Source organism: Chelonoidis abingdonii, chromosome 6 (assembly GCF_003597395.2).
Source record: "Chelonoidis abingdonii isolate Lonesome George chromosome 6, CheloAbing_2.0, whole genome shotgun sequence".
Taxonomy (NCBI): domain Eukaryota; kingdom Metazoa; phylum Chordata; order Testudines; family Testudinidae; genus Chelonoidis; species Chelonoidis abingdonii.
In genome coordinates this window covers 1318807-1345609 of record NC_133774.1, presented here as the reverse complement: position 1 = coordinate 1345609, position 26803 = coordinate 1318807, and the positions used below count along the sequence as shown (strand labels likewise).

The window sequence follows — 26803 nt, the reverse complement described above, 5'->3', positions numbered from 1 at the left end:
GACTGGCCCCGTAGCTGCAAATTTCAAAACAGTGTCCCTAGGCCAGGCCTGTGTCTTAGACAAAATGATGGAATAGTTTAAAAAGCTCTTGGGGAGTGGATGGCAAAACAGAAATTCTTCCTTCAAGTGTGTCTCTGGAACATAACAAATATACACCACTAGGTGTGCAACAGCCAATCGATTGGTGTATTCGTCAGTCTGAAATGGAACAGGATGGGCTCAGACAAATGCATGATATGAGTTGAGTATCAGGGGGTCGCCGTGTTAGTCTGTATCCACAAAAACAACGAGGAGTCCGGTGGCACCTTAAAGACTAACAGGTTTATTTGGGCATAAGCTTCTGTGGGTAAAAAAACCCATTTCTCAGATGCATGGAGCGAAAATGACAGATGGGGCATTATTAGACATGAGTATATGTCACAGACTCACAGATCGTGCCTATTCTTTCCCCCGTGCAGTCCATGGAGGGTGCCCCTTTCAGTGAGACAGCCCTTCTCGGGGGTCCACTCTCTCTCGGGGTCAGGCCCCTCCACCTCCTGGAGCCGCACCTCTCTGAGCCTTAGCACGTCTGTCTCTGCCGTGGGCCCCCTCAGGGAGTCCATGCACTCTGGACCCCCTGGGTCTCCTCACCCCCAAAGGGGCTGATGCAACCCTGTTCTCTGGACCAGAGTGACTCTCAGCCAGCATAAAACAGGAGGATTTATTGAGAGTTGAACACAGCACAGGAAACTCTCGGGGCCTCAGACCTGGCCTCCCTCAGCACAGCATATCCCAGTCCCCCTGCATTCAGGTGGGCTCTGCCTGCTGCCCCTCTCCAGCCCCGAGCCCCCCTGCTTCCCATATCCGATATCCCTGGGCCTCCGATATCCCTGGCCCCAAGCCCTGCCTCTGTCCATTGTCTTCTCTCCAGGTAAACAGGGTTGTAAACAGTATGGCCTGGGTCTCCTCTCCTCTCAGCCCTCCTCTGGCCCCTCTGGCTGGAACCGGCTGGTCAGGTCACTGGGCTCCTCTCTGCAGCCTATTATCTCTCTCATCTGGCCAGTAACTGGCCTGTGTCCTCCTGAGCTGGGCCTCTTGGTCACAGGTCCAGTCACTGGGGTCTCTGTCCTCCAGGCCATTTGCGGGGGTCCCGAGTCCCTCTCCGGTCCTCTGTAACAACAAACTCCCTCTCCCCTCACCTCGTTAAACCAGTAACACCCAGGGACATTGAGTCCCACCCCCTGTGCATGCAAACCACAGGAAAAAACAGAAAACCCCAAGAAACCCCCCACTTCGTCACAGTATATATGAGTTGCTCTTTTATATTAGTAGACGGGTCAGCAGTACGGTGTGAAACTGTGTTTAGAAAGCGGGATTGCATCTAGCTGTGCCACTGCTTCTTCTCCTAGCCTAACTGCTCACCTGTTCTATGCAAGGGCATGTGGTAGTTTCTCACCTGCATGGTTGGGCTTTGGCAATTCACAGAGAAGCAAGGGAATTGCCAAATTATCTTTTTTGTTCTGTTAGCTCATTCACCTTCCTCTGAAAAAAGTCAGTGGGTTTTGGTCAGGGGTTCTGCCCGAGGGGGTTGTGAGGTTATTACATGGGGGTCGCGAGCTGTCTGCCTCCACCCCAAACTCCACTTTACCACCATCATTTATAATGGTGTTAAACATAAAAAAGTGTTTTTAATTTATAAGGGGGGGTCGCATTCAGGGGCTTGTGGAAGGGGTCACCAGTTTGAGAACCACTGGTTTAGGTTCTAAAGGAGGTGCATTGTTTCCAGATGCTGATAGGGCCACAGGCTGCCATTTGCCAGAACTTCACATACAACACACTGAGGCTGTGGCATGTCACTGAACCTAATTCATTTAAATCCCAGGTTTAAATAAACTTCATATTGTCAGCTTTTGTGTTTCACTAGAATCTTCCCACTGGCATCACTTCATCTGGCAGGGTATGGGTCTCTCCCTTTGGCACAGAGCGGTCCAGTTCTGAACTAATCTGTTTCCCACTGTACACACTGCTGATCATTTTCTCTTGCAGTTTATAATGTGTGTGATTGGTCAGGGGAAAGTGTAAGTCTGACATGTAGCAGTTGCTAAGGACACCAGTACATAAGATAAACAAGAGTTATTTGTAGCCAGGACCTGCTTTCCCCATGAGAGAGATATTGACAATTGTATTGTTCTCTGGAAGCTGAAAAATTTGCACTGGGGCAAAGTCCTTGAACTGGACAACATTGTTGTAACAATTTTTTTTTTTGTATCACTAAATCTTTCTTTAACCCCTCCCCCCTCAAAAAAATAACTGACAGGCGACTGGCACCTCTCCTGGCACACACCTGTACCTCTCCAGCTGCTCCATCACCTGCTGCTGTCGCACAAGGCATCACCTTGGTGACGGAGGGGTTTGTGCCATGCCCCTGCTCTGGTCCCTTCTTGCCTTTCTGGGGGTGAACGTCGCCGTAGTTTTAACTCCTGTCCCGAGGGATTGGTACACAGACGAGCCCTTCGTTCTCAGTCTGTATTTTGTTTAAAATTTCCCAGGCATTCATCGGTGTTTATTACAAAAACATTTAAATGGGGAGAATCGCTGCAAAAAGAGGACATCACAGATTGCTGGGTAAATATTGGGCTTACTATTGGGGGATCGGAGGATGGGGGGAAAAGCAACAAATAGAGAAAAGTAAGAGTGAGAAAAAGTAAAAGCAGTGGGATGCTGTGGTTTATTTCATGAACCATATTTAGCGGCATAATAGGTACAGCCCCTAGATGGTACCCAAACCCATTGCAGCCCCAGATCCTGCAACAAACAGAATTTTACGTAAAACATCAATTGAACGGAGAACACTGTACGGCACCTCTGGGTTCATGAAACCATTGTCTCTTGTCCCCATTAGAAATAACCTTTTTCTTTGTCATAAACAGTTAACCATGGGTGACTTACGCTTCCTATAAGGGGCTTCACTGTACATTCCAAAAGTCCGGCTAACAGGCTCACAGCAGTTTTCCAAGGCTCGTTCTCCGGCAGTCTTGGCTGAAGCTGAATTTAGGAAATAGTCTCTCCACGCTGGCTGGGATGCTGAGGATGTGACGAGCAGCACAGCTCAGTGCAGTGGATTTCCACGAGCCAGAGGGGGTGATGTCTGTTGTCTGGAGAAGGCATTGCCATATACACATGGAATTCTCCTGCCACTTGAGCCCTTTCTTCCTCAGGAGCCACAAAGGGGGAATTGCACAATCTTTATTTTTCTAGAAGAGGCCACACTTTTGTGCTTGGGGTCAAACAGCACAGTGGCTTCCAGAAAAGTGACTTGTTCTTAAATGCTTACGGGGACATCTTATGAGTGACAGTAGCATCCCACTGGTTTGACAGCTCTTCGTGACAACGTGGAAAGCGTGTCTGAGTGGATCCTGCCTGCTGACTGGGAAAATGGACATGAAAAGAGGGTTTTTCCTGCAGTGTCCACAGAAGTGCTTTTGTGACTAAGTTTTACACACACACAAGGTGGGTGAGGGACCAACTTCTGCTGGTGAGACAGACAAGCTTTCCAGCCACCCAGAGCTCTTTCTCGAGTCTGGGCAATGTGCTCCCAGCATCACAGCAAAAGGCAAGGTGGCGTAGAACGCACTGCTTAGCGGAAGTAACTAGCACATTGTTAGGGGCCATTCAGGGTAGAGTGGCCTGTTAATACCTCTGCACTCATAGGACAAAAAGGGAGGTTAGTGGTTACAGATTGTTGTCATAAGCCATAAAGCCAGGGTCTCTGCTCAGTCTGTGATTTTTAGGCTATGTCTTCACTACAGCCTAGGTCAGGAAAACTTGTGTCCCTCAGTGCTGTATGTATAGACATGGGCAGACTGATGAATTGAAGCTCCCAGGCTCATCTTTTGAAGGTGTTGTGCAGGTTTCCTTTGAGGATTAGGGCTGAGAGGTCAGACAGAGAATGATCACTGTGTGAAGACAGGTGACAGGGTGGTTTTGTCTTTTAAGTGTGAGTTCCTTTGCGAGCACAGTGGTTGTCTCGTTTCACTCCCATAGTTGTTGTTGGGGCACTTAGCACTCGGCATGAGGTACACCACATGTTGTGACAGGCATGTGTAGGACCAATCGATATTGAAAGGTGCGTTCTAAGTTCTGCAGAGACGTTGGTGAGAACATCACACACCTCTGGCTTAGCGAGCACTGTGGCTCCTGATGAGCAGGATTCCACTTTTCTTCAGCACCTTCTCCAATGGCTGAAGGGTTTCAATCAAAAAATCAAGTTTTGTGGACAGCATTTGCCTAGTTTTTTGAGTAGACGCTGAGTGTTCAGCTTTTGCACTGATGAACTCTGTTGCCCTTCTCTGTACTTTTTCCAATTCTAATATATCTTTTCTGGGATGGGAAAACCAGAAATGAACGCAGTATTCAAGGTGTGGGTGTACCACAGATTTATATAGTGGCATGATGATATTTGCTGTTTTATTATTAAGACTATCAAATTATTTTAAAAATAATTGCAATTAATCACGAGATTTTAAAAAGTCATCATTAGTAATAGAATATCAATTTACATTTATTGTAAAGTTTTGGATGTTTTTCTGCATTTTCAGATATATTGATTTAAATTACAACACAGAATACAAAGTGTACAGTGCTCACATTACATTATTTTTAATTACAAATATTTGCACTGTAAAAAGACAAAAGAAATAGTACTTTTCAATTCACCTCATGCAAGTACTGTTGTGCAATCTCTTTATCATGAAAGTGCAACTTATAAATGTAGAATTTTTTTTTTTACATAACTGCACTCAAATACAAAACAATGTAAAACTTTAGAGACAGCAAATCCCCTCAGTCCTACTTCTTATTCACCCAATCACCAAGACATACAAATTTGTTTACATTTACAGGAGATAATGCTTCCCTCTTCTTATTTACAGTGTCACCTGAAAGTGAGAACAGGCATTCAGATGGCACTTTTGTAGCTAGGATAACTCAGTAGTTTGAGCATTGGCCTGCTAAACCCAGGGTTGTGAGTTCAGCCCTTGAGGGGGCTACTTAGAGATCTGGGGCAAAAATCAGTACTTGGTCCTGCTAGTGAATGCAGGGGGCTAGACTCAATGACCTTTCAAGGGCCCTTCTGGTTCTAGGAGATTGGTATATTTCCAATTATTATTTATTATTATAAACATTTGTATGCCCCTTCATGCTACAACCACCATTCCAGAGGACATGCGTCCATGCTGATGATGGGTTCTGTTCAATAACAATCCAAAACATTGCAGACCAATGCATGTTAATTTTTATCATCTGAGTCAGATGCCACCAACAGAAGGTTGATTTTCTTTTTTGGTAGTTCAGATTCTGAAGTTTCTGCATTAGAGTATTGCTATGTTAAGACTTCTGACAGCATGTTCCATACCTTGTCCCTCTCAGATTTTGGAAGGCACTTGAGATTCTTAAGCCTTGGGTCAAGTGCTGTAGTTATCTTTAGAAATCTGATATTGGAACCTTCTTTGTCAAATCTACAGTGAAAGTATTCCTGAAATGAACAACATATGGTGGGTTGTCAGCCAAGATTGCTATAACATGAAATATATGAGTCCCCAGCCCAGGGACTTGGTCCTGCTTTGAGCAGGGGGTTGGACTAGATGACCTCCTGAGGTCCCTTCCAACCCTGATATTCTATGATTCTATGACCCTATAGGTAGCCGCCATCTGCCATGTCCCTTTAAATAAACTGTGTTGCTGCTAAAATTCCCTGGGCCACTTCCCTGTGTCTCCAGCACGTTCTTCACCCTTATCTCAAGGCTTTGTCCTGGTGGAGTTCCAGCAGCCAGCCCAGAGCTCCTTCTTGTTCTCCCTGGCCTCTGGCATCAGTGCCCTGTCCGAGGTCCTGCAGCTCCCTCAGCTAGCCACACACCATCCATGCTCCTCTGTTGTGAAAGTGTTGTTTGTCGCATATCAAGTGTTCGATGACATTTTCAAAACGAAACACAAGAAAACCTTTCTTGATGAAGCAGACAAGACTGAATCGATCAAAGAGGCAGTAGCAGGATATGAGAAGCAAAGCTGTGTTTTTGAATGCTTACGTGTAAGTAAAAATCAAGCCACAGAAGGAAGTTACAAGATTGCACAGTGCATTGCAAAAAATGGAAAGCAGTTTACAGATGGGGAATATATAAAAGAAGTTTTTCTCAGCAGTTCAGAGGTTTTGTTCAATGATTTGCCAAATAAAGATGCGATCGTATCTAGAATAAAAGAACTGCCTGTCTCTGCCAGAACAGTTGAGAGAGGCTTAAGCAAAATGGCAGAAAACATTAACGAAAAGACACAGCAGTGTTTAGCGTCGCAGTTGATGAGAGTGTGGATATAAACGACATTCCACGTTTGGCAGTTGTTGCAAGATATTGTGCTTCCAATGAAATCCAAGAGGAACCTTGTTGCCTAAGTAAGCTCATGTTTCTAAGTGACATCAACTCTCACCTAAACAAACTCAATCTTGCTTTTCAGGGTGCACGGCAAACAGTTCTGGATCTTTATGAAACCTGGAATGCATTTCTTGTAAAACTAACAGTTTTTTCTCAAGATATTAAACTTCGACTTTCCGCTACTTCCAACACAAAAAAGAGCTATCGACACCTTGCCCTGTCAATGTCGATGAGATTGGAATGTACATGCAAGAACTGGAATCAGAATTTTCTGACAGATTTCCAGTGTTTTGGCCCAATGCTTTCTTTTCTAATTAACCCTGGAAAGTTCAACGAAAGCGACTTGGATTTGTCTGTATTTCAGTGGATGGATGTTGAAGATTTTGAAATGCAGCTCATTCCGTTAAAAAGCTCAGAATTGTGGGCATCAAACTTTGGAGATCTGCAGAGTGCACTTGAAGCTATCGAGAGAGCTCATGGGGCCTCTCTTCTGACCTGCTGGACGTCCCTGCCAGGGAAATTTAACTGAAGAAAATGCGTTGGCAATGCTTTCAGCATTTGGATCCACAGACCTGTGAGAACAGGTATTTTCACACATGAAATCTGTCCTCTGTCCCTCTCGGAGACAGTTAACAACTGATCACTGTGTGCCTGTGTGCAGCTTAAAGTATCCAGATACGTGCCAGACATTGCAAACCTCAGCAAGGAAAAGCAAGGGAAAGGATCATACTAAACTGATAAGATCTGCTTTTTAATTTAATTGTACATGAAGCTTCTTAAACATTTTAAAAACCTTATTTACTTTACATACAACAATAGTTTAGTTATATATTATAGAGAGAGACCTTCTAAAAACATTAAAATGTATCACTGGCACACGAAACCTTACTACGTTGAAACCAAACTACACTGAACTACCATTTTCTTCACACAAAGGGACGTGAAATGTTTACTTACTTTTCAATAGGAATTTTAACAGTTTACCCCCTGTGATGATGCGGTTCTGGTGGGACCCAACTGAGAGTGCCAATTCAGGACCAATTGCTCAGACAGGGCAGTCACAGCCCAAGGCTGGGGTTTTTCCACCTCTAAGGCAAACCAAACCAGCCAGACAACAGACTTCGGTGTCACCCTCAACCCCCATGGCTAACCACAAAGTACACACAGCAATTCCTTAGACACCCAGTCCTTCAGTTTTCACCATCCATGTGCCACCGTGTCCTGTTGATGAACGGTTACTGAAACGACCAACACCCCAGTAACAAGAAAAAGGTTTCCCTCGATCCCAAAGGCACAAGCCCCAGGCCAGGTCAATAGATTACCAGTAGATCTCTTCGCCCACAAATCGACGCGTGGTGCCGAACCCTCTAGAATCTAAAAATCTAAACGGTTTATTTCATAAAAGGAAAAAGCTAGAGGCTGACAAGCTAGAACTGGTTAACTGTGGAATCAATTACGTAACCGTGATGGCAAAAGGTTTTGTTCAGGCTTGAGCAGCTGATGGAGTGAACTGCTAGGTTCAATCACGTCTCTGGAACATCCATCCCGCTGGGATGGGTCCTCAGTCCCTCGTGGCAGAGCTTCAGCTTGTAGCCAAGTCGCCTCCAGAGGTAGGAAGCAGACTGGAAGACAAGATGGAGCATGATGCCTGCCGATTATACAGGCTCTTCCAGGTGTAAGGAGCACGCATCTTGTCTTACTGTGGAAAGTTACAGCAAAATGGAGTCTGCAGTCACATGGGCCAGTTTCTGCAAACCCTGCTGAGTCACAAGGCGTATCTGCCTCCTCTCAATGGGTCAATTGTGTAGCTAACGGTCCTTAATGGGCCATCAAGCAGGCTAAGCTGAGCTGACACCAACTTGTCTGGGATCTTTCCCAGTAACACAGCACAAGTTTGAAATACAGACAGTATACAGCCAATATTCATAACTTCAACTACAAAAATGATACAGACATACAGACAGCATAATCCTAACCAGTAACCCGTAACCTGGTCTTAGACATCTTATATGACCCCATTTACATAGGATTTGGTGCCACTACAGAACCTTGGTTGCAACTCATGTTCTATATGGTCCCAGTTTATATCAATAACGTCACACCCCCTTGTTTGACATCTGTGTGACACTGAATGTGTTTGTTTGCACTTTGGTTTTGTGCACTGAATTTCTGCACTCAGTAAAGTTTTAGTTTTTGAGAATTAAAGTGTCTGTATTAGTTCACAACAGATATTACTGAATGCACAGCACCAGTCACCAACCAAACAGTACAGCAAGCACTACAGAATTCATAGCATTGTGAAAACACCCAGCCAACTTTATAAACATACAGCAAGCACCACACAATTCATAATTCACAATTCACAGGCAAAGCCCCAGATCAGCAGTCTTTATAATTTGCAGGACTCCAGGATAAAGACCAGCAGAGAAAACCAAATACTACAAAATTTTAATTACACAAGACAGACTTTGTCTCAAGACAGAACGCTATTACAACCATCAAAGCTTCCCTCTAACACATAGCTCCACATTGGAATCCTCTAAAAGCCCTGGCCTCTGGCTGCTCAAATTTCTCAAACAGCCACTCCACCCTGCGGGCAACTTTTCTCCCAGTGCCTCACCAATATTCTGCAGGACACAATAGGCAGCTCTAACCATTAGGCTATTTTCTCACTGAGATCCAATCTTGTGAGTAAACACCACCAGCTCCTCTACAATCTACCAGAAGCACATTCCACTGGCATTCTGCACCTGCTGAGGTGGTAGATGAATCGTTCCTTGGTGCAGGTGAGGTGGCCAGTGTGCAGCTTCATGAACCAGGGGAGCAAGGGGCAGGCTGGGTCCCCCAGAATTGTTATTCGCTTTTCAATATCCCCAGTGGTAATTTGCTGGTCAGGAGAGAATGATCCTGCTTGCAGCTTTCTAAATAGTCTGTATTCTTGAAGATGCGAGTGTCAGGCACCTTCCCTGAACAGCCCACACTGGTTTCAGTGAAGCAGACACAGTGATTCACCACCGCTCACATAACACAGAAAAGCAGCCCTTTCTGCTCCTCTGCAGCAAGCCGGGCTGGTGACGAACTCGGGATGTGTGTCCCGCCTATCGCTCCACTTCAGTTCAGGAACCCCAGGGCTGCAAATCCATCCGCTATGTCCTGCACGTTGCTGCTAGTCACAGTCCTGGGTAGGAGGCCATGATTAACAGCCCTGACCGCTGGCATGATGTGACGAACTGGGAATGTTCTTAATGTTTGCTCTAAATACTGTGTTGGGGCCTCAGTGTCCCCTGTGCAGTTCTTAAGTATCTAGGTGGTGGAATAAGGGTGTGTGACTGCTGCAGAGGAAGGGACCAGTGCACCTAAATGCCTGGCACTCTATCTCCTAGCAACTGATGGCCTGGGCCCCCCCTCTGCAAAGGTGCCAGCTGAAGGTGTTGGAGACAAAGGGATCAGTTGACCTCTTGGCCCGGGAAAGGGGCTGAGCAAAGAGAAGGGGCTGGAGCGGGTGGTTAGTCTGGAGCTGGCTGATGGCAGACGTGAGTGTCTGGTTCACTGCCCCCCAGAATGGACCCGGCCAAGGGGTCCGGTTCTCTGTACCTACAAGCTCTGTTTTAGACCCTGTTCCTGTCATCGAATAAACCTCTGTTTTACTGGCTGGCTGAGAGTCACGTCTGACTGCGAAGTGGGGGTGCAGGACCCTGTGGCCCCCCCAGGACCCCACTGGGGTGGGCTTGCTGTGGGAAGCGCACGGAGGGGCAGAGGATGCTGAATGCTCCAAGGAGAGACCCAGGAGGTGAAGCCGTGTGAGCTTCTTGCCTTGAACAAGTCTGCTCCAAGGGAGAGGAGGCTCCCCAGAGTCCTGCCTGGCTTTGTGGGGAGCAGTTCCAGAGCATCGCCCGGGGACTCCGTGAAACCCAGTAAAGAAAAAAAAGGGTTCGCTCGATCCCAAGGGACCAAGCCCCAGACCCAGGTCAATTCAATATGTTTATTAGAGAATATTTAAATAAGGATGATACACAGAGTTTGGCATGTCAGTCATTAGTCATCGGGGGCAACACACAGAGTATGGGGGGACGCTGGTATTTGGTTATGGGTTAGCATATAGTACATACAGTCTGTAATGTCCCCAATGCGGGGTGTACGGTGGGTGGGGTCAAAGTATAGGAAGGCAGATACCCTTGTTAACTCAGAGCAAAGTGCAAGGTCTTTGCCCATTGTCGCTTCTCGAGACGTTCATAATGAATTGCTCTTAAAATTTTCCACAGTAAACTGGACAAAAAAGAGGTTCCTATACACCGGAAAACACCCATATAAGCCGGGTCTGATGCCTCATCTCTATCCTGGTCTTCAATCCTGTCTTCCCTATTACCTCTGGACGTGAGCTTTGCTCAACAACTGAAGCTCTGAACAAGGACTGAGCACCCATCCCAGCAGGGGATGTCCAGAGACTTGTTTAAACCCTGCAGTTACTCCATCACTCTACAAGCCGTGAACTAGAGACCTTTCCAATCTGTATGGAATTGATTCCATTTAACCAATATCTAGACTGCTGCATACTCATTATTCTTTTTCCTTCCATGAATAAAACTTTAGATTTTAGATTCTAAAGGCATTGCAGCAACACGTGTGATTTTGTGGGTAAGATACTGCGATGTAAATATTGAGCCGAAGTGTATCCCTCACTCTGACTCCCTACTGTGACAGCAAAATGGAGTCTGCAGTCACATGGGCCAGCTGCCACACCCTGTGAGTCACAAGGCGTATCTGCTCTCTGAATGGGTCAATTGTGTAACTGATGGCCTTAAGGGCCATCACGCAGTCAAACAGAGCTGACACCCCACTTGGCTGGGATCATTCCCAGTAACACAGCCAAGTTTGAATATAGACAGTACACAGCAATATCATAACTTCAACTACAAAATGATCAGCGACACACAGACAGCACAATCATAACCAGTAACCTTAACCTGGTCTTAGACACCTATGTGACCCCTTTCATAGGATGGTGCCACTACAGGACCTTGTTGCAACCCATGTTCTATATGGCCAGTTTATGATCATAACGTCACAGGGAGCTCTGCAGCCACCACCGCCCCTTGCTGCCCACTGCTAAGCCGTGGTGCTGGTGGCTAACCATCTGCACAGCAGCAGGCAGCTACCGGAGTGGCCATGAGCCTCTCACAGTGGGGCTTCTGAGCTTTGGATGGCAGCTGCCTGCCCCGCTCTGCCCCAGGCAATGCTGTCTGCCTCTGGCGTGGCAGCACGCCCCCCACTGCCCCAGGTCCTGCCCATGGAGGGGCTCAGCCCTACGAATCTACCTGGATGCAGCCTCCTCTCTGGAGCCCAGGGATGGAGGCAGGACTCAAGGCCGGGGAAGGGTGAGGGGCTCCCAGGCTCGAAGGGGGACGGTTGATCCAACTGGCTGGCCACCCTCGCAGCGGAGGGCAACGCCGCTGTTAGAATTGCCACGTATTCGCAGGGCAAAAAAAATGCAGGCCTGTTATTTACCAGGCTGCACGTGGCAGCAGACTATATAGGTAAGAGATGCAAGGAGGTATGGAGTCAAGAGAGCAAACTGCAGACACAACACACCACACAACTAAAATTAATCAATTTTTTTGGAAATAGTTACAAGGGGTAAGGGAGCAGCCTATATGATCTAATAGAGCTAACAAGACCTAAAACACACAATGCCTAAATATCTACTAACATATTTATAAACAAAATGCAGCATAGTAATAACTGATACTTACAAGTACAAACCAACACATCACGACCGGCAACGTAGAAGCTCTATTGAAACGTGAGCTGAGAGAGAGGCTTCCGAGGTGATCAGGCTTGGTTTACGGCATACACGCATACACGGGATACACGGGACTCGTTTTCTCCTCTCCTGCCTGCACATGGCAGGGCAACCCCTAAAGTACTCACTATGACATCACAGAAGTGTCATCGGGACGGGCCCAAAACCTGTGTGTGTTCACCTCTGATTGGCACAAGCAATGTTTACACCAAATAGGGGAGCAGGTGCCAAAAGGTCTGGCTTTGCCCCCAAAAGGTGAGGTAATGCATATTGTTGTAGAATGCGTTCAACACTGAATGACAAAGGAAGAGGCCAGGGCAATACCGGTATGGCAAGTGATACAGGATGCAGACAGGAACCCATTCTAACAGCCGCCCCATGGCTGGGAGCTGAGGCCAGACAAATTCAGCCTGGACATAAAGTGACAGTGACCGTGAGAGCAGGGTCCCTTTGAGCCTTTTGTGCAAGGTCACACCGAAGGGGTCGGGGGGGCGTGGGTCTCCACCGAGAGCTGCGAACCGGCTGGTCATCGCAGTCATTGTGAGACATGGGAGTCTGTGCCCGGCAGGCTGCTCTGTGCCCCACCTGTTGGAGCGAAACCCATGGTCTGGGGGGGGGGCCAGAGAGCTGACCCTCAACATGAGAACGGGGGGTGTCCCGCCATGGAGCCTGTCCTGCTCACTGCCTGGGCCAGGAGCTGGCTCTAGCACTGCCAGAGCGAATGACCCCCAGGAAAGTCACTGGCTGGCTCTGGGTCGCACTGTGTGAGTGGGAGGACTCTGGCAGTGGGGGGATCTCATGAAAAGTGGATCCCGGTTCCTTGGACCGGGCAAGTGCTGCAAGGTGCAAGCAGTTGGTGAGAACTGCCTTGTTAGGACAGGATCCTGTTCACACGAGCCTGGTCTGTTACACCTAACCTGGTGTTTCCAGATCCTCTGACTTGCTTCGGTTTCACTCTACCTGGTAAAGAAACGTCCGCTTGGCTTACAGTGACCCTGCCTACGAGCTGGGTGCCCAGGAGAGCTGGACAGGGGAGACCGGTGTCCCCGAGGCAACGGATCTGTGCACGGCTGGTGTGCGGAGGACAAGGGGCCGGGAACTGGTGTGACAAACGAGTCTGCAAAGCACTAGCCTGGAGGGAGTGAGCAGGGCTCCCAGACCCGGAGAGCAGAGCGTCTGCGCTGCCTGCCGTTGGCACCTGGGCAGCGTTTCCCTGGTGGGCACAGCCCTGAGCAGGTGGCAGCAACCTGGTGCCCCATGTGTCAGCCCCCTCCGGGCCCATGTGCCCTGCCGACCCTGCAGGGCCAGTGCAGGGTGGCAGGCAGGATTTAGGGCTAATAGCCACAGGGCCTTTGGTGCCAGCCCCCCCTGCAGCGCCGAGGCCCGGACCCCCCCCCCAGGAAATCCCCTCTCTGCCCGGGGGCGGTAGCTCCCCGTGCCCCGCCCCGCCCCGGGTCTCAGCGGCGCCCGTCACCGAGGCATCGGGGCAGAGGACCCCGGCGGGGGCGGACCCAGACCCGGAAGCAGCGGCAGGTGCGGAGCCCGACCGGCATGGAGACAGCGGCCCCGGCTCGGTACCAGGCCCGGTACCAGCAGCTGGGGGTCAGCAACAGCAACAGGGAGGAGGCGGTGGAGCTGCGGACCAGAGCAGAGCGGAGACCAGCCCCGCCCACAGGTCCCCGGCAGGTGCCGCCTGCCCTCCCCCAGCCCGAGCCCCCCAACGCCGCCCAGCCCCCTAACCGCCCCCACTCCCACTGGGGCCCCGCAGTCCCGGGGCTGCACCCTGGCCCCACACATGCCAGCTACAGTGGGGGCTGTGCCCTGCCTGTCCCTACGGCCGCCCTACATCGGGCCGGGCACCTGCTGGGGGGCCGGGCTGGCTGGGCAGGACTCCCCCCACCCCCCGTTAGAGATCAGCTCCCGAGCGTTTACGGGGGGGGGCTGCTGCTGCCCCCCTCGCCCGCCAATCCCCCTGTCCCCCCGCCCAGCCCAGCCCCCCCCCCACTTGCTCCCCACCCTGGCCCATCTCTCCCGACCCCCACGCCTGGCCCCTGGCTTGCCCCCCCGGCCGCTGGTCCATCCGCTTGCCCCCACGCCCGGCCCTGGCTTGCCCACGTTGCCCCAGGGGCCGATAGGCTCCTTGGACCCCCATGGGCCAGGGCTCCCCTCAGCACAGGGACGTTCGGCCCAGGTGAGCAGCTCGTGGCAGCACGTGCGTGTGGATCGTCAGCCCGGCTGGAGCCCAGGAGCTGCCCTGGGACTTGGGCGCCTGGGAGATGCAGCCTTGCTCCATGGAGCCAGCCAGGTATTTAACAACATAACCCCCGCTCGGGGGCCCCTCAGCCAGCAGGGGAAGGGGCCGCGCCCCGAATGCTGGGGCAAGAAGCCAGCTCCTCCTGCCCAGGGATGGTGCCGTTCCACCGGGATGGCCGACAGAGACCCGGACGGGTAGGGAGAGGTCAGTGCCTGGGGCTGGACCGGCGGCACTTGAGACTATATCCCTCTACACTGGCCGTTGTCTGGAGCTCCGTTGTCGGGCCGGCACACTCCCAGTGGGCATGCGGAACATATTTGCTGTGTGAACTCTCCAGGGACACACTGAGGTCTCTAGGGTAAGAGAACTCCCCGGACTCCATCGTTTAAGACTCTCTTCTATATTCCCTCGACCAGCTGCTTAGCGGCTCTGCGACGCTTGTTTCCCGACCACTGCCCTCTGTCGTGTCCCCTGGTAACTTCGTGCTGCCGCCGTCAGGTCCCGGATCTCCGCAAATGTACTAGCTACTGGAGTCTGATCCCTCCAGGCCTACTGGGACTACCCCACTGCCACGCCTGTCTTCGGTATATTGGCGAAGTTATGTCTCACTGTGGCGCGCTATATGTCGCACCTTTCTTCTTTCTTATGCTGTTCCCTCGACCCGTCTCCTGCGTGAGTGGCGACATTATTTAAATGTTAGCCCCTCTGTCTACAGTCTGTGCTGGAGCGTGTGCGTAAGCTTTACCTCCCAGTATGATAGCGGGCGGTGTCACGGACGTCTTGCGGGTTCCAAGGTTTCCAGCCCTGCACCGGTTCCAGCCCTGCACCCCCCTTTCCTGGACCCACAGTGACTTTATCCAGCCAGTAAACAGAAGTTGGCTCCTTTCATCTGGTGCAGCCAGGTCAGGGAGAGTGGTCGGTGTACACGGTGAAGTGTCGCCCAAAGAGATATGGCTCTAGCTTCTTAAGGGCCCACACCATGGCCAGGCATTCCTTCTCGATGGCCGCGTAGTTTTGCTCCCGGGTAGCAGCTTCTTTACTCAGGTACACGATGGGGTGTCTCTCCCCTTTTCATCCTCCTGCATTAACACCGCCCCCAGTCCCGTGTCTGAGGCGTCGTGTGAACACCATAAAGGGTTTGTCAAAATCTGGGTTCGCCAGAACTGGGCCACTGACCAGAGCCTCCTTCAGCGCCCGGAAAGCCTCCTGGCACTGCTCGGTCCAGATCCCTTGTCTGGCTTCCCCTTTTTGCACAGTTCAGTGATGGGGCCGGCTATGGCGCTAAAGTGGGGCACGAACCTTCGATAGTACCCGCCATCCCAATAAAGGCCTGGACCTGCTTCTTGGTTTGGGGAGCAGGCCAGTCTCTGATCACTCCACCTTGGCTGGTTCCGGCTTCAGGCAGCCGCTCCCCACCCGATGGCCCAGGTAAGATACTTCAGCCATCCCCACCTTGCACTTCTCAGCCTTTACGGTTAACCCAGCCTCCCGGATTCGGTCCAGGACTTGTGTAACCTGGGACACATGGTCCTCCCAGGTCTGGCTGAAGACGCAGATGTCGTCAATATAGGCCACGGCAAAACTCTCCATCCCCCTCAGTAGCTGATCCACCAGGCGCTGGAAGGTGGCCGGCGCTCCCTTGAGGCCAAAGGGCAGGGTCAGAAACTCGTAGAGCCCCAGAGGGGTGATAAAGGCCGATTTCAGCCTGGCATCTGCGTCCAGCGGCACTTGCCAGTAGCCCTTGGTAAGATCCATGGTGGTGAGGTACCGAGCACCTCCCAGCTTGTCTAGGAGCTCGTCAGGCCTGGGCATGGGGTAGGCATCAGATACGGTGATGGCATTGAGCTTTCGATAGTCCACACAGAACCGGATTGACCCATCCTTCTTGGGGACCAGCACCACTGGCGAGGCCCAAGGGCTGGAAGACTGCTGGATCACACCCCAAAGCCAGCATGTCCCTGACCTCTCTTTCCAGATCCTGGGCAGTTTTACCAGTGACCCGAAAAGGGGAGCATCTTATAGGGGATGTGACCCGTCTCCACCCTGTGGACAGTCAAATTAGTGCGTCCAGGCTGGTTGGAAAACAGCTGTCGGTACAGATGCAGCACCCCTCTGATCTCAGCGTGCTGGGCCAGGGTCAGCTGATCAGAGAGGGGAATCGCCTCCAGGGGGGAACCAGCTTTTGTCCCAGGGAATAGATCCACTAAGGGTCATCTCCCTGCCCCTCCCAGTGTCCACACACGGCCAACACCACATTCCCCCTGTCATAGTATGGTTTCATCATGTTCACATGGTACACCCGCCGGTGATGTGCCCGGTTTGACAGCTCCACCACATAGTTTACCTCATTCAGTTGCTTGATAACCTTGAAGGGTCCTTCCCAGGCGGCCTGGAGTTTGTTTTTTTCCTCACGGGGATGAGAACCATCACCTGATCCCCAGTGGCAAAGGCACGGGCCCGGGCCGTGCGGTCATACCAGACCTTCTGCTTCCTCTGGGCTCGGGCCAGATTCTCCCTGGCCAGGCCCATGAGCTCGGCCAGTCTTTCCGGAAGGTCAGGACATACTCCACCACTGACTCTCCCTCGGGAGTGGCCTTCCCCTCCCATTCATCTCTCATCAGGTCCAGGGGCCCCCTTACTCGCCTTCCATACAACAGTTCGAAAGGCGAAAACCCGGTAGACTCCTGGGGTACCTCCCTGTACGCGAACAGCAGGTGAGGTAAGTATTTGTCCCAATCCTGCGGGTGCTGGTTCATAAATGTTTTTAGCATCATCTTCAGCGTCCCGTTGAACCTTTCCACCAGCCCGTTGGACTGGGGGTGATACGCTGAGGCCCAGTTGTGCTGCACCCCACATTTCTGCCATAAGGACCGGAGCAGGGTCGACATGAAGTTGGACCCTGATCCGTTAAGACCTCCTTGGGGAACCCCACCCGGCTGAAAATTGTCAGCAGCGCATCTGCCACTGTGTCTGCTTCAATAGAGGACAAGGCCACCGCCTCGGGGTAGCGAGTGGCAAAATCCACCACCACCAGGATGTATTTTTTCCCTGACCGGGTCATCTTGCTGAGAGGTCCCACTATGTGTCCATGGCCACCTTCTGGAAAGGTTCTTCTATGATGGGTAAAGGCCTCAAGGCTGCTTTCCCCTTGTCCTGGGCCTTCCCCACCCTCTGGCAGGGTCACAGGATTGGCAGTACTGTCGGACCTGGGTAAAGACCCCAGGCCAGTAAAAGTTCTGTAGCAGCCTCTGCCTGGTGCGCCGGATTCCCTGGTGTCCTGCGAGAGGGATGTCATGGGCCAGGTACAGCAGCTTGTGGCGAAACTTCTGGGGAACCACCAGCTGCCTCCTGATCCCCCATGACTCTACCTCCCTGGGGGAGCCCATTCTCGGTACAGGAACCCCTTCTCCCACAGGAACCTCTCCTTGCAACCTCTCCTCAGGGTCTGTTCCGCACTAAGGTCAGCCCGGTCCCTGGCTTCCGCAAGGAGGGATCTTTCTGCAACTCCGCCTGGAACTCAGCAGCTGGGACAGGGATGGGGACCAGCTCTCTCTTGCTGGCTGGGTCTGAGGTCGCAGCCTCTCTGAGCCCTGCCCCTGGGCGCTCCCCGCCCCCCAGGTTAGGGTCCTGCACCTCGGGCCGAGTACCTTCCCGTTGTCGGGGTGCAGTGCCCTTTGCCGACTCTGACTACGAGTCACGACCAGGGCACTCTGAGTGCTACTAGGCCAGTCCTCAAGGTCCCCTCCCATTAACACGTCTGTGGGCAAATGTGGGTGTACCCCCACGTCCTTGGGGCCCTCCTTGGCCCCCCACTTCAGATGTACTCTTGCCACGGGCACCTTGAATGGGGTCCCGCCCACGCCCATCAGGGTCAGGTAGGTGTCGGGCACCATCCGATCTGAGCCCACCACCTCGGGTCGGGCAAGCGTCACCTCTGCACCCGTGTGTCCCAGTACCCAGTGACCTCCCTCCCATCTACCTCCAGGGAAACAAGGCACTCTTTCCGGAGGGCAGCCCCGCGCCCACCCGGTAAACTAAGAACCGGAGGCTGGCGCTTCCAGCCCCCCAGAGGAGCTGACCTGGGGACCTCCTCCCTCCTTCATAGGTGGTATGTTGCCAGCCCCCTTTCCCGGGAATGTAGCCCCTCTTCCGATTGGGTTTTTACCCAGTCCACCCTCTGCGGGTTGGGTCTGCTTGGTCTGTCCCTGAGCTTGGGCACTGGGCCCGTATGTGGCCTCGTTGGCCACATTGATAGCAGCCCATGTCTCGTGGGTCCCCTGGAATGGGTCGGAGGGACCTGACACTGGATGTTCCCCTTTTGGGGGGGTTCTCCATAGGCCCCCGCTGGGAGGTCCCATGATGACTCTCTCTCTGCGTTGAGGCAGGCCTGCTCCTTCGAGACTCCTCCCTGCCATCCCCTGCCCGACTGTCCACAAATTGGTCGGCCAGCTGGCCTGCGTGCTGCGGGTTCTCCGGCTTCTGGTCCCTCAACCACAGCCTCAGGTCGGACGGGCACTGCTCATACAGGTGCTCCAGTATGAAGTAGGTCCAGCAAGTCCTCTTTAGTTTGGGCCCAGCTGTCCACTTGCGGGCATACCCCTGCGCCGGTTGACCAGTTGTAGGTATGTGATCTCACGGGTTTTTACGCTGACTCCGGAACCTTTTCCGGTACATCTCAGGAGTCAGCCCAAACTCGCGGAGCAGGGCCTGTTTGAACAGTTCGTAGTCCCCCGCCTCCGCCCCTTTCAGTCGGCTGTACACCTCCACGGCTGTGGAGTCCAGTAAGGGGGTGAGAACTGCGATCCTGTCTGCAGGGCCAACCCCTGTGCAGCTCGCAGGCATTCTCAAAGGCCGTCAGGAAGGTATCTATGTCCTCCCCCTCCTTACGCCGGGGGCAGCAAGCGCTTATCAAAGTTCGTGTGTAGGCTTGGGTCCCCCTCACTCACCGCAGCCGGGGCCTCACGGCTCCTCAGCCGGGCCAGCTCCAGCTCATGTTTCCTGGTTCTCCTTCTCCTCCAGCTCACGCTGGTGCTGGCTTCTCTCATGTTTACGCTGTTCTCCTCTCCTCCAGCTCAACGCTGCCTCTTTAACTCGAGCTCCTCCTGTCTCAACTTCCTTTTGCCTCTTTAACCAGCTCCTCCCAGTCTCAAGCTCCAGCCACAGCTGTCCACAGCTGTCGAGCGTCGCCGAGGATCCCCTGCTGGGGGTGAGCTTCGCTGCCAGGATCCCCTGCCTGGCCGGGGGGTCACGGTGCCCTCGGCATTCGCTGGGCTCCTCCCCGCCCTTCCCCTAGGCCTAGGAAGGGGGGTCTCGGGAAGCCCTCATCCGCCGGTCTGACCACTCCCCGGGGGGACAGACACTGGTGACTGCGCTGCATCTGCCAGGCTGCTTCCCTCAGAGACAGGGTTCCGGTCTCCCTCCTCCAGCTGGGCAATCAGCTGGTCCTTGGTCAGCCTCCCTGTGCGCAGCCCCCTCTGCTTGCACAGCTCCAGCAGGTCACACTTGCGCCGCTTGGCATACATCTTCCTGCTGGCCACTCACAGGTCGGGTGTGCTCGCCGCTCCCCACGGTTTCCGGGGGACCCCTAGTGCACCAGCCCTTCTTGAGGTCACCACCTCTCTGCCAGGGTCGAGCTGCAGACTCCTCCGCCCCTGGGACCGCTCGCTGCAATCCCCGGGGACCCTGTTACTGCAAAGTCCTTCTCACTGGGCCCACACTCCCAGGGGTTAATCACCCTTCGTTTTACTGCTCCCCAGTCACTTACTGCAGGAAGCGCCGTCCACGGGGTGCAGTATCTCCCGCCGCTGCCACCAAGTTGTCACGGAGTCTGGGTTTCCCTGCACCCCTCTTCCTGGGACCCACAGTGACTTTTATCCAGCCAGTAAAACAGAAGGTTTATTGGACAACAGGAACACAGGTTACAGCAGAGCTTGCAGGCACAGTCAGGACCCCTCCATCGAGTCCTTCTGGGGGCTTCAGGGTGCTTGGATCCCGCTAGGATCCCTGAATTCCGCCCACAGCCCCAAACCCAACCTGTCCTGCCTCTCCTCCTCCGGCCGAATCCTTTGTTCTCTTCCCCTCCACCCAGGTGCCCCCCCCTCCTCCCTGCCGGGTCGGGTTACAGCCTGAGCACCTGTCCATCACCTAAAGTCCTCCCCTGCTTTCCCATTCCCCACATAGACAGTCCCTACTCCATCACAGGGGGAGCTCGGCGGGGCGGGCAGTCGCCCTGCAGGGGAGTGCCTGGAACGGCCCAGCCTCCCTCTGCCTGCTGGCACTGGGGGGCCTGGCCTGTATGCCAGGCTGGATGACAGTGTGACGCTTCTCGGGGCACCCCAGTCACTTGTTTCCCCTGCCTACAGCGGGAGGGGGTCATGCCAGTTCCCTGCAACCCCTAGACCTCCAGCCCTCTCGCTGGGCTGCACTAGCCCTGCCTTTGCCCTGCAGGCTGCCCACAGATCCACCCAGCCCCCGAGGCCCTGCAGTGTCCCCTGTGGGATCCAGCCCCAGTCACTGGGTCCCCCAGAAATCTCACCCCCAGACCTTTCTGGGGTGTTGGAGCAGTGGACAGTGGAGCAATACACTGCAGCACGGGGTAGCCGGGGAGGGGTGACAGCACCGGGACATGTGCTTCCCTGGTGACTCGCTCTCAGTCCCGGACCATAAGGGCATAAGTCTCAACAAAGAAGTTCTCTTAGCCCTTCAGTCTTGCCTGCTGTGGGCACGTCTCTAAGGTCCTGAGTGTCACCTCGCCTGCTGCCCTTTGGGACAGGCACCATGGCAGTGGGGCGGGAGCTGCAGCGAGGTGCCCGATCTGAGGACGGAGAGCTTGGAAAGTACAGCGAGTGCTGTGCCAGTGGCACCGATGGGCCCGTGTCCCAGACGGGCGCTGGCCTTGCCGCAAGCTACGTGGCTTTGCCTGACGCTGGGCACTGCTGGGGCGGGACCAGACAGGCAGCCCGAGGGAGCTGCAGCGGGAAGGGCCTGGAGCAGGGCCCCGTGTCTGCCCCAGCGAGGTGCTGGCTGTGCTGCTGGGAGCGCTCAGGCCAGTGGCAGGGAAGGGGTACGTGTGACACACAACACCCCGGGCCCCATTAGGGTTATGTCCTTGGCCTCAGGGGAGGGGGATGAGGACACTGGCTCAGCTGGCCCCTTCCCTGGCCTGGATTCTGGACGGGTGGCTCAGCCCTTTGGTGCCAGGCCCAGCTCCCCCCTCCCCAGATTGCACCAGGCGTGAGGTACCTGCGTGGGTGCAGATCGGGTGGCCTGCCCCACCCCTTGCCTCTTCCTCCCTGCCCCGTCTGCAGCGGGAGCCCTCTCCCACTCAGCCCCTCCGAGCTCTGTCAGCCCCTGGCCCTGGCTGCAGCTCAGCTCCTGGCGGCTGGTGGATTTGGCTGTAATCCTATTAGGGAGCTGCATGGGCCTCACTAATCCCATTAGGCAGCAGCAGATCTCCCAGCCCTCCTGGGGCAGAGGGACAGGTTGGCGAGTGGAGCTGGCTCCCTCCCCTAGTTCCCCCCACAGCTCTGCGGTGCCCCTCCGTCCTGACCCCCAGCCCTAGGCTCCCCCCACAGCTCTGCGGTGCCCCTCTGTCCTGACCCCCAGCCCTGGGGTCCCCCACAGCTCTGGGGTGCCCCTCCGTCCTGACCCCCTGGGCTCCCCCAGCCCTGGGCTCCCCCCAGCTTTGTGGTGCCCCTCCTTCCTGACCCCCACCCCCACTATCCCAGCCCTGGGCTCCCCACCACCACTCTGTGGTGCCCCTCTGTCCTGACGCCCCCCCGCTCCCCGAGCCTTGCACCTCTAGCTCTACTGATGCCCCTGCGTCCTGACCCACCCCCGGTTGTTCACCCCTGGACTCCTGCCCGTGTTCCCATAGTTCTGCGGCTGCCTCCATCCTGCTCTCCGGCGCCCCCCGCAGTCTGCCGGGAGCCTCCCTCCCGGGCGCGACCCGGAGCACAGGCTGCACAGCTGTCTGGCTGCCGCGGGGGCTGATTGCTCTGTTCTCTCTGCCTCTCTGCAGATCCCCGCTGCGGGTGCTTCAGCAGCACCACCGGGAGACCTGCACCCGCATCTCCTCGGCCCTGATGCTGCTGGCGCTGGCCTTGGCCTTTTACCAGATGACCTCCGGGAGGTCCTCACGGCTGAGCGGCACCCAGGCTCACAGGCAGGATGATGGCACCGGGCAGATGAGGGCACAGGAGGAGCCTGGAGACGTCCCATCTGTGGCTCACGTGCATGCACGGGGCGTTTACCATCATGCCACCCTCATCACCAGCTCAAGTGAGCATCAGGCACAGGCCCTCAGAGGGCTCCGCTTCCTCCTGCCGTGTTCAGGCTGGCTACCTCTCGGGTCACTGTGATGGGCTCCCTGGGGTACAACGTGGAACTGGGGTACTGCTGAGCCCTGTCTCACCAAACCTGGGCTCCCTCTTGCACTGGGATGCTGTGACAAGCTGCAGACCCCTCCAGGTCCTGCACTCACACAGCTACTTACAGACAGGGACACTCCCAGCTGAGTTGCATGAATACTTTCAGCAGCCACTCATGAACCAACAAGAAAGAGACTCCAGCCAGTTCCCCTGAGCCCCCCAGCCTAGGACCCCAGAGCTGTACCGTCCTGCCTGGGTTAGAAGCCTGATCAGTGTAAGTTATTACCCTGTCTGCCCTCCCTCAGTGTGGAGAGGACAATGCACCAGCCCCTGTTCCTGAGCAGATTTCCCTTTGCACTTCAAACAACAACCTGTCTTAGGTAAAAAACATAAAACAGATTTACTACTTACAGAGAGAGAGATTGTAAGTGATTATTAGTAATAGCGAACAGATCAGAGTTGGTTACCTAAGAAATAAAACAACAACGCAATCTGAGTTCTATACTGTGAAAGTAGAATTAATTATATTGTAAAAATAAGACTGGATTAAAGAAATGTTGTATGTACCTTTAAGCAGAAATAAGAAATGTTGAAATACAGGTGCCAGGAAAAGAAACATTAGGCATAAACAAGGGTGCTAACGGCGAAACATTAACAGAAGATCGGTAATAGTTAAGTAAGGAAATCAGATATGCATGGCTAGCCCAGGTAAACTTATCAGATTCTGCTTCCTTTGTTATCTTGCTAAATGCTCCCCCTTTTATCTGTATAAATAAGACTGTTTGGGTCTTGCACGGTGCTCACATTATCTGGGTGTGTTAGCAGAGCGCTGTGCTAATGAAACAGAGTGGGCTGACAAACTGTGAGTCCTGAGTCTAACTTTGACACTACCCTAGGCAGGATTTGACTCCAGCAGTGTCTCTCCCTGATGGTACAGGCACTTCCTAGATCCTCCATGCACAGGTCGGAAATGCTCCTTTCCAGCCGGGTCCCCTCCCATGTTCCAAAGCTTTTCCCTCTAGCTGCGTTTCCAGGTGTTGAGTTGGGGATGGGGGGAGTGAGGCCAAGTGATGACGTCACTTCCCCCTTTTATAGCTTCTCCCATGTGGAGGGAACGTCCTTGTCCCAAACAGAAGCCCCCAGCACAGTTTGTGGCAAGATACAGGCACAAGATGGAGTCCAGCGTCACGTGATCTGGCCATCTGCCCTCATATGCTTCCCTGTGTCACAGCAGCCATTATCCACATCCACAGGAAGGCCCCCCAGGTGGGGAGAAGCTTCTTCTATTGTGTTTCTTAATGGCCCTTCCCCTCAAATGGTTCGTCCACAAGGTGCTGGCCAGGCTGGGTGTGAACCACGGGTGGGTGTTCCCTCGGAGCAAAGACCTCTGAAATATTGGCACATCGTCAATATTCATAACTTTAGATAGAAAAATGAGGCATACGCAGAGCCAGGCTAATCATATTCAGCAAACCTGAACTTTTCCATTGATTGCTGCGTGACATACTCTGTAGGGAACATGCCATAACCCTATCGCCCTGGGAACTGCGGGGTGCCAGGGAGTTGCTTTGGGCTGCCGAATGTTACAGCTGGGCTGCCGAGGACCATGAGGAGTGGGGCGGGGGGGTGTGGGCAGGGCAATGGGCCCATGCTACCCCCTGCAGAAGGATGTGGGGAGTGCAGGGCAGGGGGGTCGCACAAGCTCTGCCATGCCAGACTGGCCCCACAGTGCCCGTGCCACCCGTCCCTGATGCCCAGGTCTGTCGGTGCCTTGCAGAGACTTGCTCCCGCCTTGGGAAGGACCTGCTGGTGGATGCTAGGATTGCAGCTGCACTCTGCCTGCGGCTGGTCCACCCACATGCCGCGGGGCTGGGTGAGTGCGGGGCGAGGGCGAAGGGCTGGAGCTGCCCCCAGGCCTGTAAACCTAGGGTCACTGCTCCCTGCATGGGGAGCTGTCAGCCCCGGGGTCCCCCTCACCCCACATAGCCAGAGCTGTGGGATGGGGGGGGGGGTTGGGCATGGCCTCGGCGAGCTCTTAGAGAGGGACCCTGACACGGTCTGAGGTGCTGCAGTTGGGGTGCTGGTGGGGGTGCAGTGACGGGGTGTCTCAGGGGGTACTGGTGGGGGGGGTGTCTTGGGGATGCAGTGGGGGGGGGTATTGGGGGTGCTGCCAGGGGGCACAGTGGGGAGTGTCTCAAGGATGCTGGCGGGAGGTACCGTGGGGGCGGTGTCTCAGGGATGCTGGCAGGGGGTGCAGTGAGGGGTATCTCGGAGGCACTGATGGGGGGGTACCGTGGGGGGTGTCTCGGGGGTTCTGGTGGGAGTGCAGTGGGGGATGTCTCAGGGTGCTGGCAGGAGGGTACAGTGGGCGGTGTCTCAGGGGTGCTGTTGGGAGTCCAGTGGGGGGGTGTCTCAGGGTCCTGGCATGGGGGGCACTGAGAGGATATCTCAGAGGCACTGATGGGAGGTACCATTGGGAGGTGTCTCGGGGTTCTGGCAGGGGGTACAGTGGAGGGATGTCTCGGGGTGCTGGCAGGAGGGTACAGTGGGGGGTATCTTGGAGGCGCTGATGCGGTCTGTCTCTTGCAGGCGGTGTGCTGTCCGCCCTGCTGCACAATGTCTTGTCGAGCTGCACCATGGCACTGAATGCCGTCCCGTGCCTTGGTTCTCCCGGCACTACGGGCTCCCCGTGGCCCTGCCAGGCCTGCACCTGCTGCACCGGCACTTCGGCCGCCTGGCCCGGCCATGCCTGCTGAAGGGGCCGGCGGCTCTGGCGCAGCGAGGTGTCCGCATGGACCGGGAGCTGGCTGCGGCCCTGCAGGAGAGCGTGGGGGCGGTGAAGGCCTCAGGCCTCTGCAGCTTCTTCTGCGACGGGGCTGGGGAGCTGAAGGGCCAGGGCGCGCTGGTCACCCAGCCCCAGCTGGTGGCCCTGCTCCGGACGGTGGCATCGGGGGACAAGGCCCTGCCCCAGGCCCTGGCCCCAGACCTGCCCCCTGCCGAGCGGAAGCCCTTCCCGCAGGCCATGGGGGACTTGGGGCTGGAGCTGCAGAGCCCCCGGCCATGCAGCTGGGCGACACCTGGCTGCATGGAGCCCTGGCCCCCGCCGCCGGCAGCCTGCTGACCAGAGTCCTCCAGGAGGTGCGGGCAGCCGAGCCCAGGGCTGTGCCTGAGCCCTGCCTGAGGGCCCTGACAGCGGCCTCATGTAGCTACTCCCGGGGACTTGTGGGGGCTGTGGCTGGGGGCCCCTCAGCCCGGCTCCCTCGCCCTGGCAGGGCTCCCTTGCCCGTCGGCAGCCACCTGGCAGTGGCAGACAGCCAGGGGAACGTGCTGCTGCTCTCAGCCTCTCTCAACAGCTCCGGCTCAGATTCCTGGCGCCCGCTTCGGGCATCGTGCTGAGTGACCTGACAGCGCCCGCGGGGCTTGGCCTGCTCTCCTGGGCCTGCCCCATGGTGCTGAGCCTGGGGGAAGAGGGGACAGTGGTGGGGCTGGGGGCCCCAGGGGGCAGTGCGGCCCCCCTGGCCCAGGCCCAGGACATTATAAACCAGGGGTACCTGGGGCAGCCCCTGCAGGAGGCGCTGGAGGGCCCACGGCTGCAGCTCAGGGGCAGGGGGGATGGGGCCTCCCAGGGCTGTGGGCTGGGCACCCCGTCAAATGTGTCCAGTGGTGGGTGGGGGCCGCAGGCGGGCCCTTGGGTACTGCATGTGGCATCACAGAGTGAGCACGCACGTGCCTTCGCCGCCCCGGCCATGTGCTGCCATCACGAGGGGTATTAGCCCCAGGGGCCCTGCTCAGAGCTTGGGGCACACGGCACTGGCGTGTGCCCCAAGCTGGCTCTGCCCACGTAGTGCCAGGGGCACAGGGTGAGTGGCTGGTTCTGGCAGCCCCGGTTGAACTCCCCCGCCCAGGAGCCAGTGCCGCACTCCTGGCAGGCACTTTTCCCCCCTTGCTGGTATGGCAGAGCTATGCAGGGCCCCCTGTG

The 26803-nt window shown here is 54.9% G+C and overlaps 1 protein-coding gene across 1 annotated transcript; it reads left to right on the top strand.

Annotated features, from left to right (window-relative positions):
- Window positions 1-21232: 21232 nt before the first annotated feature.
- On the top strand, window positions 21233-26597 carry LOC116820810 (glutathione hydrolase 6). The gene is given in 6 exon segments (XM_075067471.1): window positions 21233-21471; window positions 22476-22735; window positions 25414-25499; window positions 25502-25860; window positions 26097-26185; window positions 26188-26597. Coding segments are annotated over 6 exon segments (1443 nt in total).
- The last annotated feature ends 206 nt before the right edge of the window (window positions 26598-26803 follow it).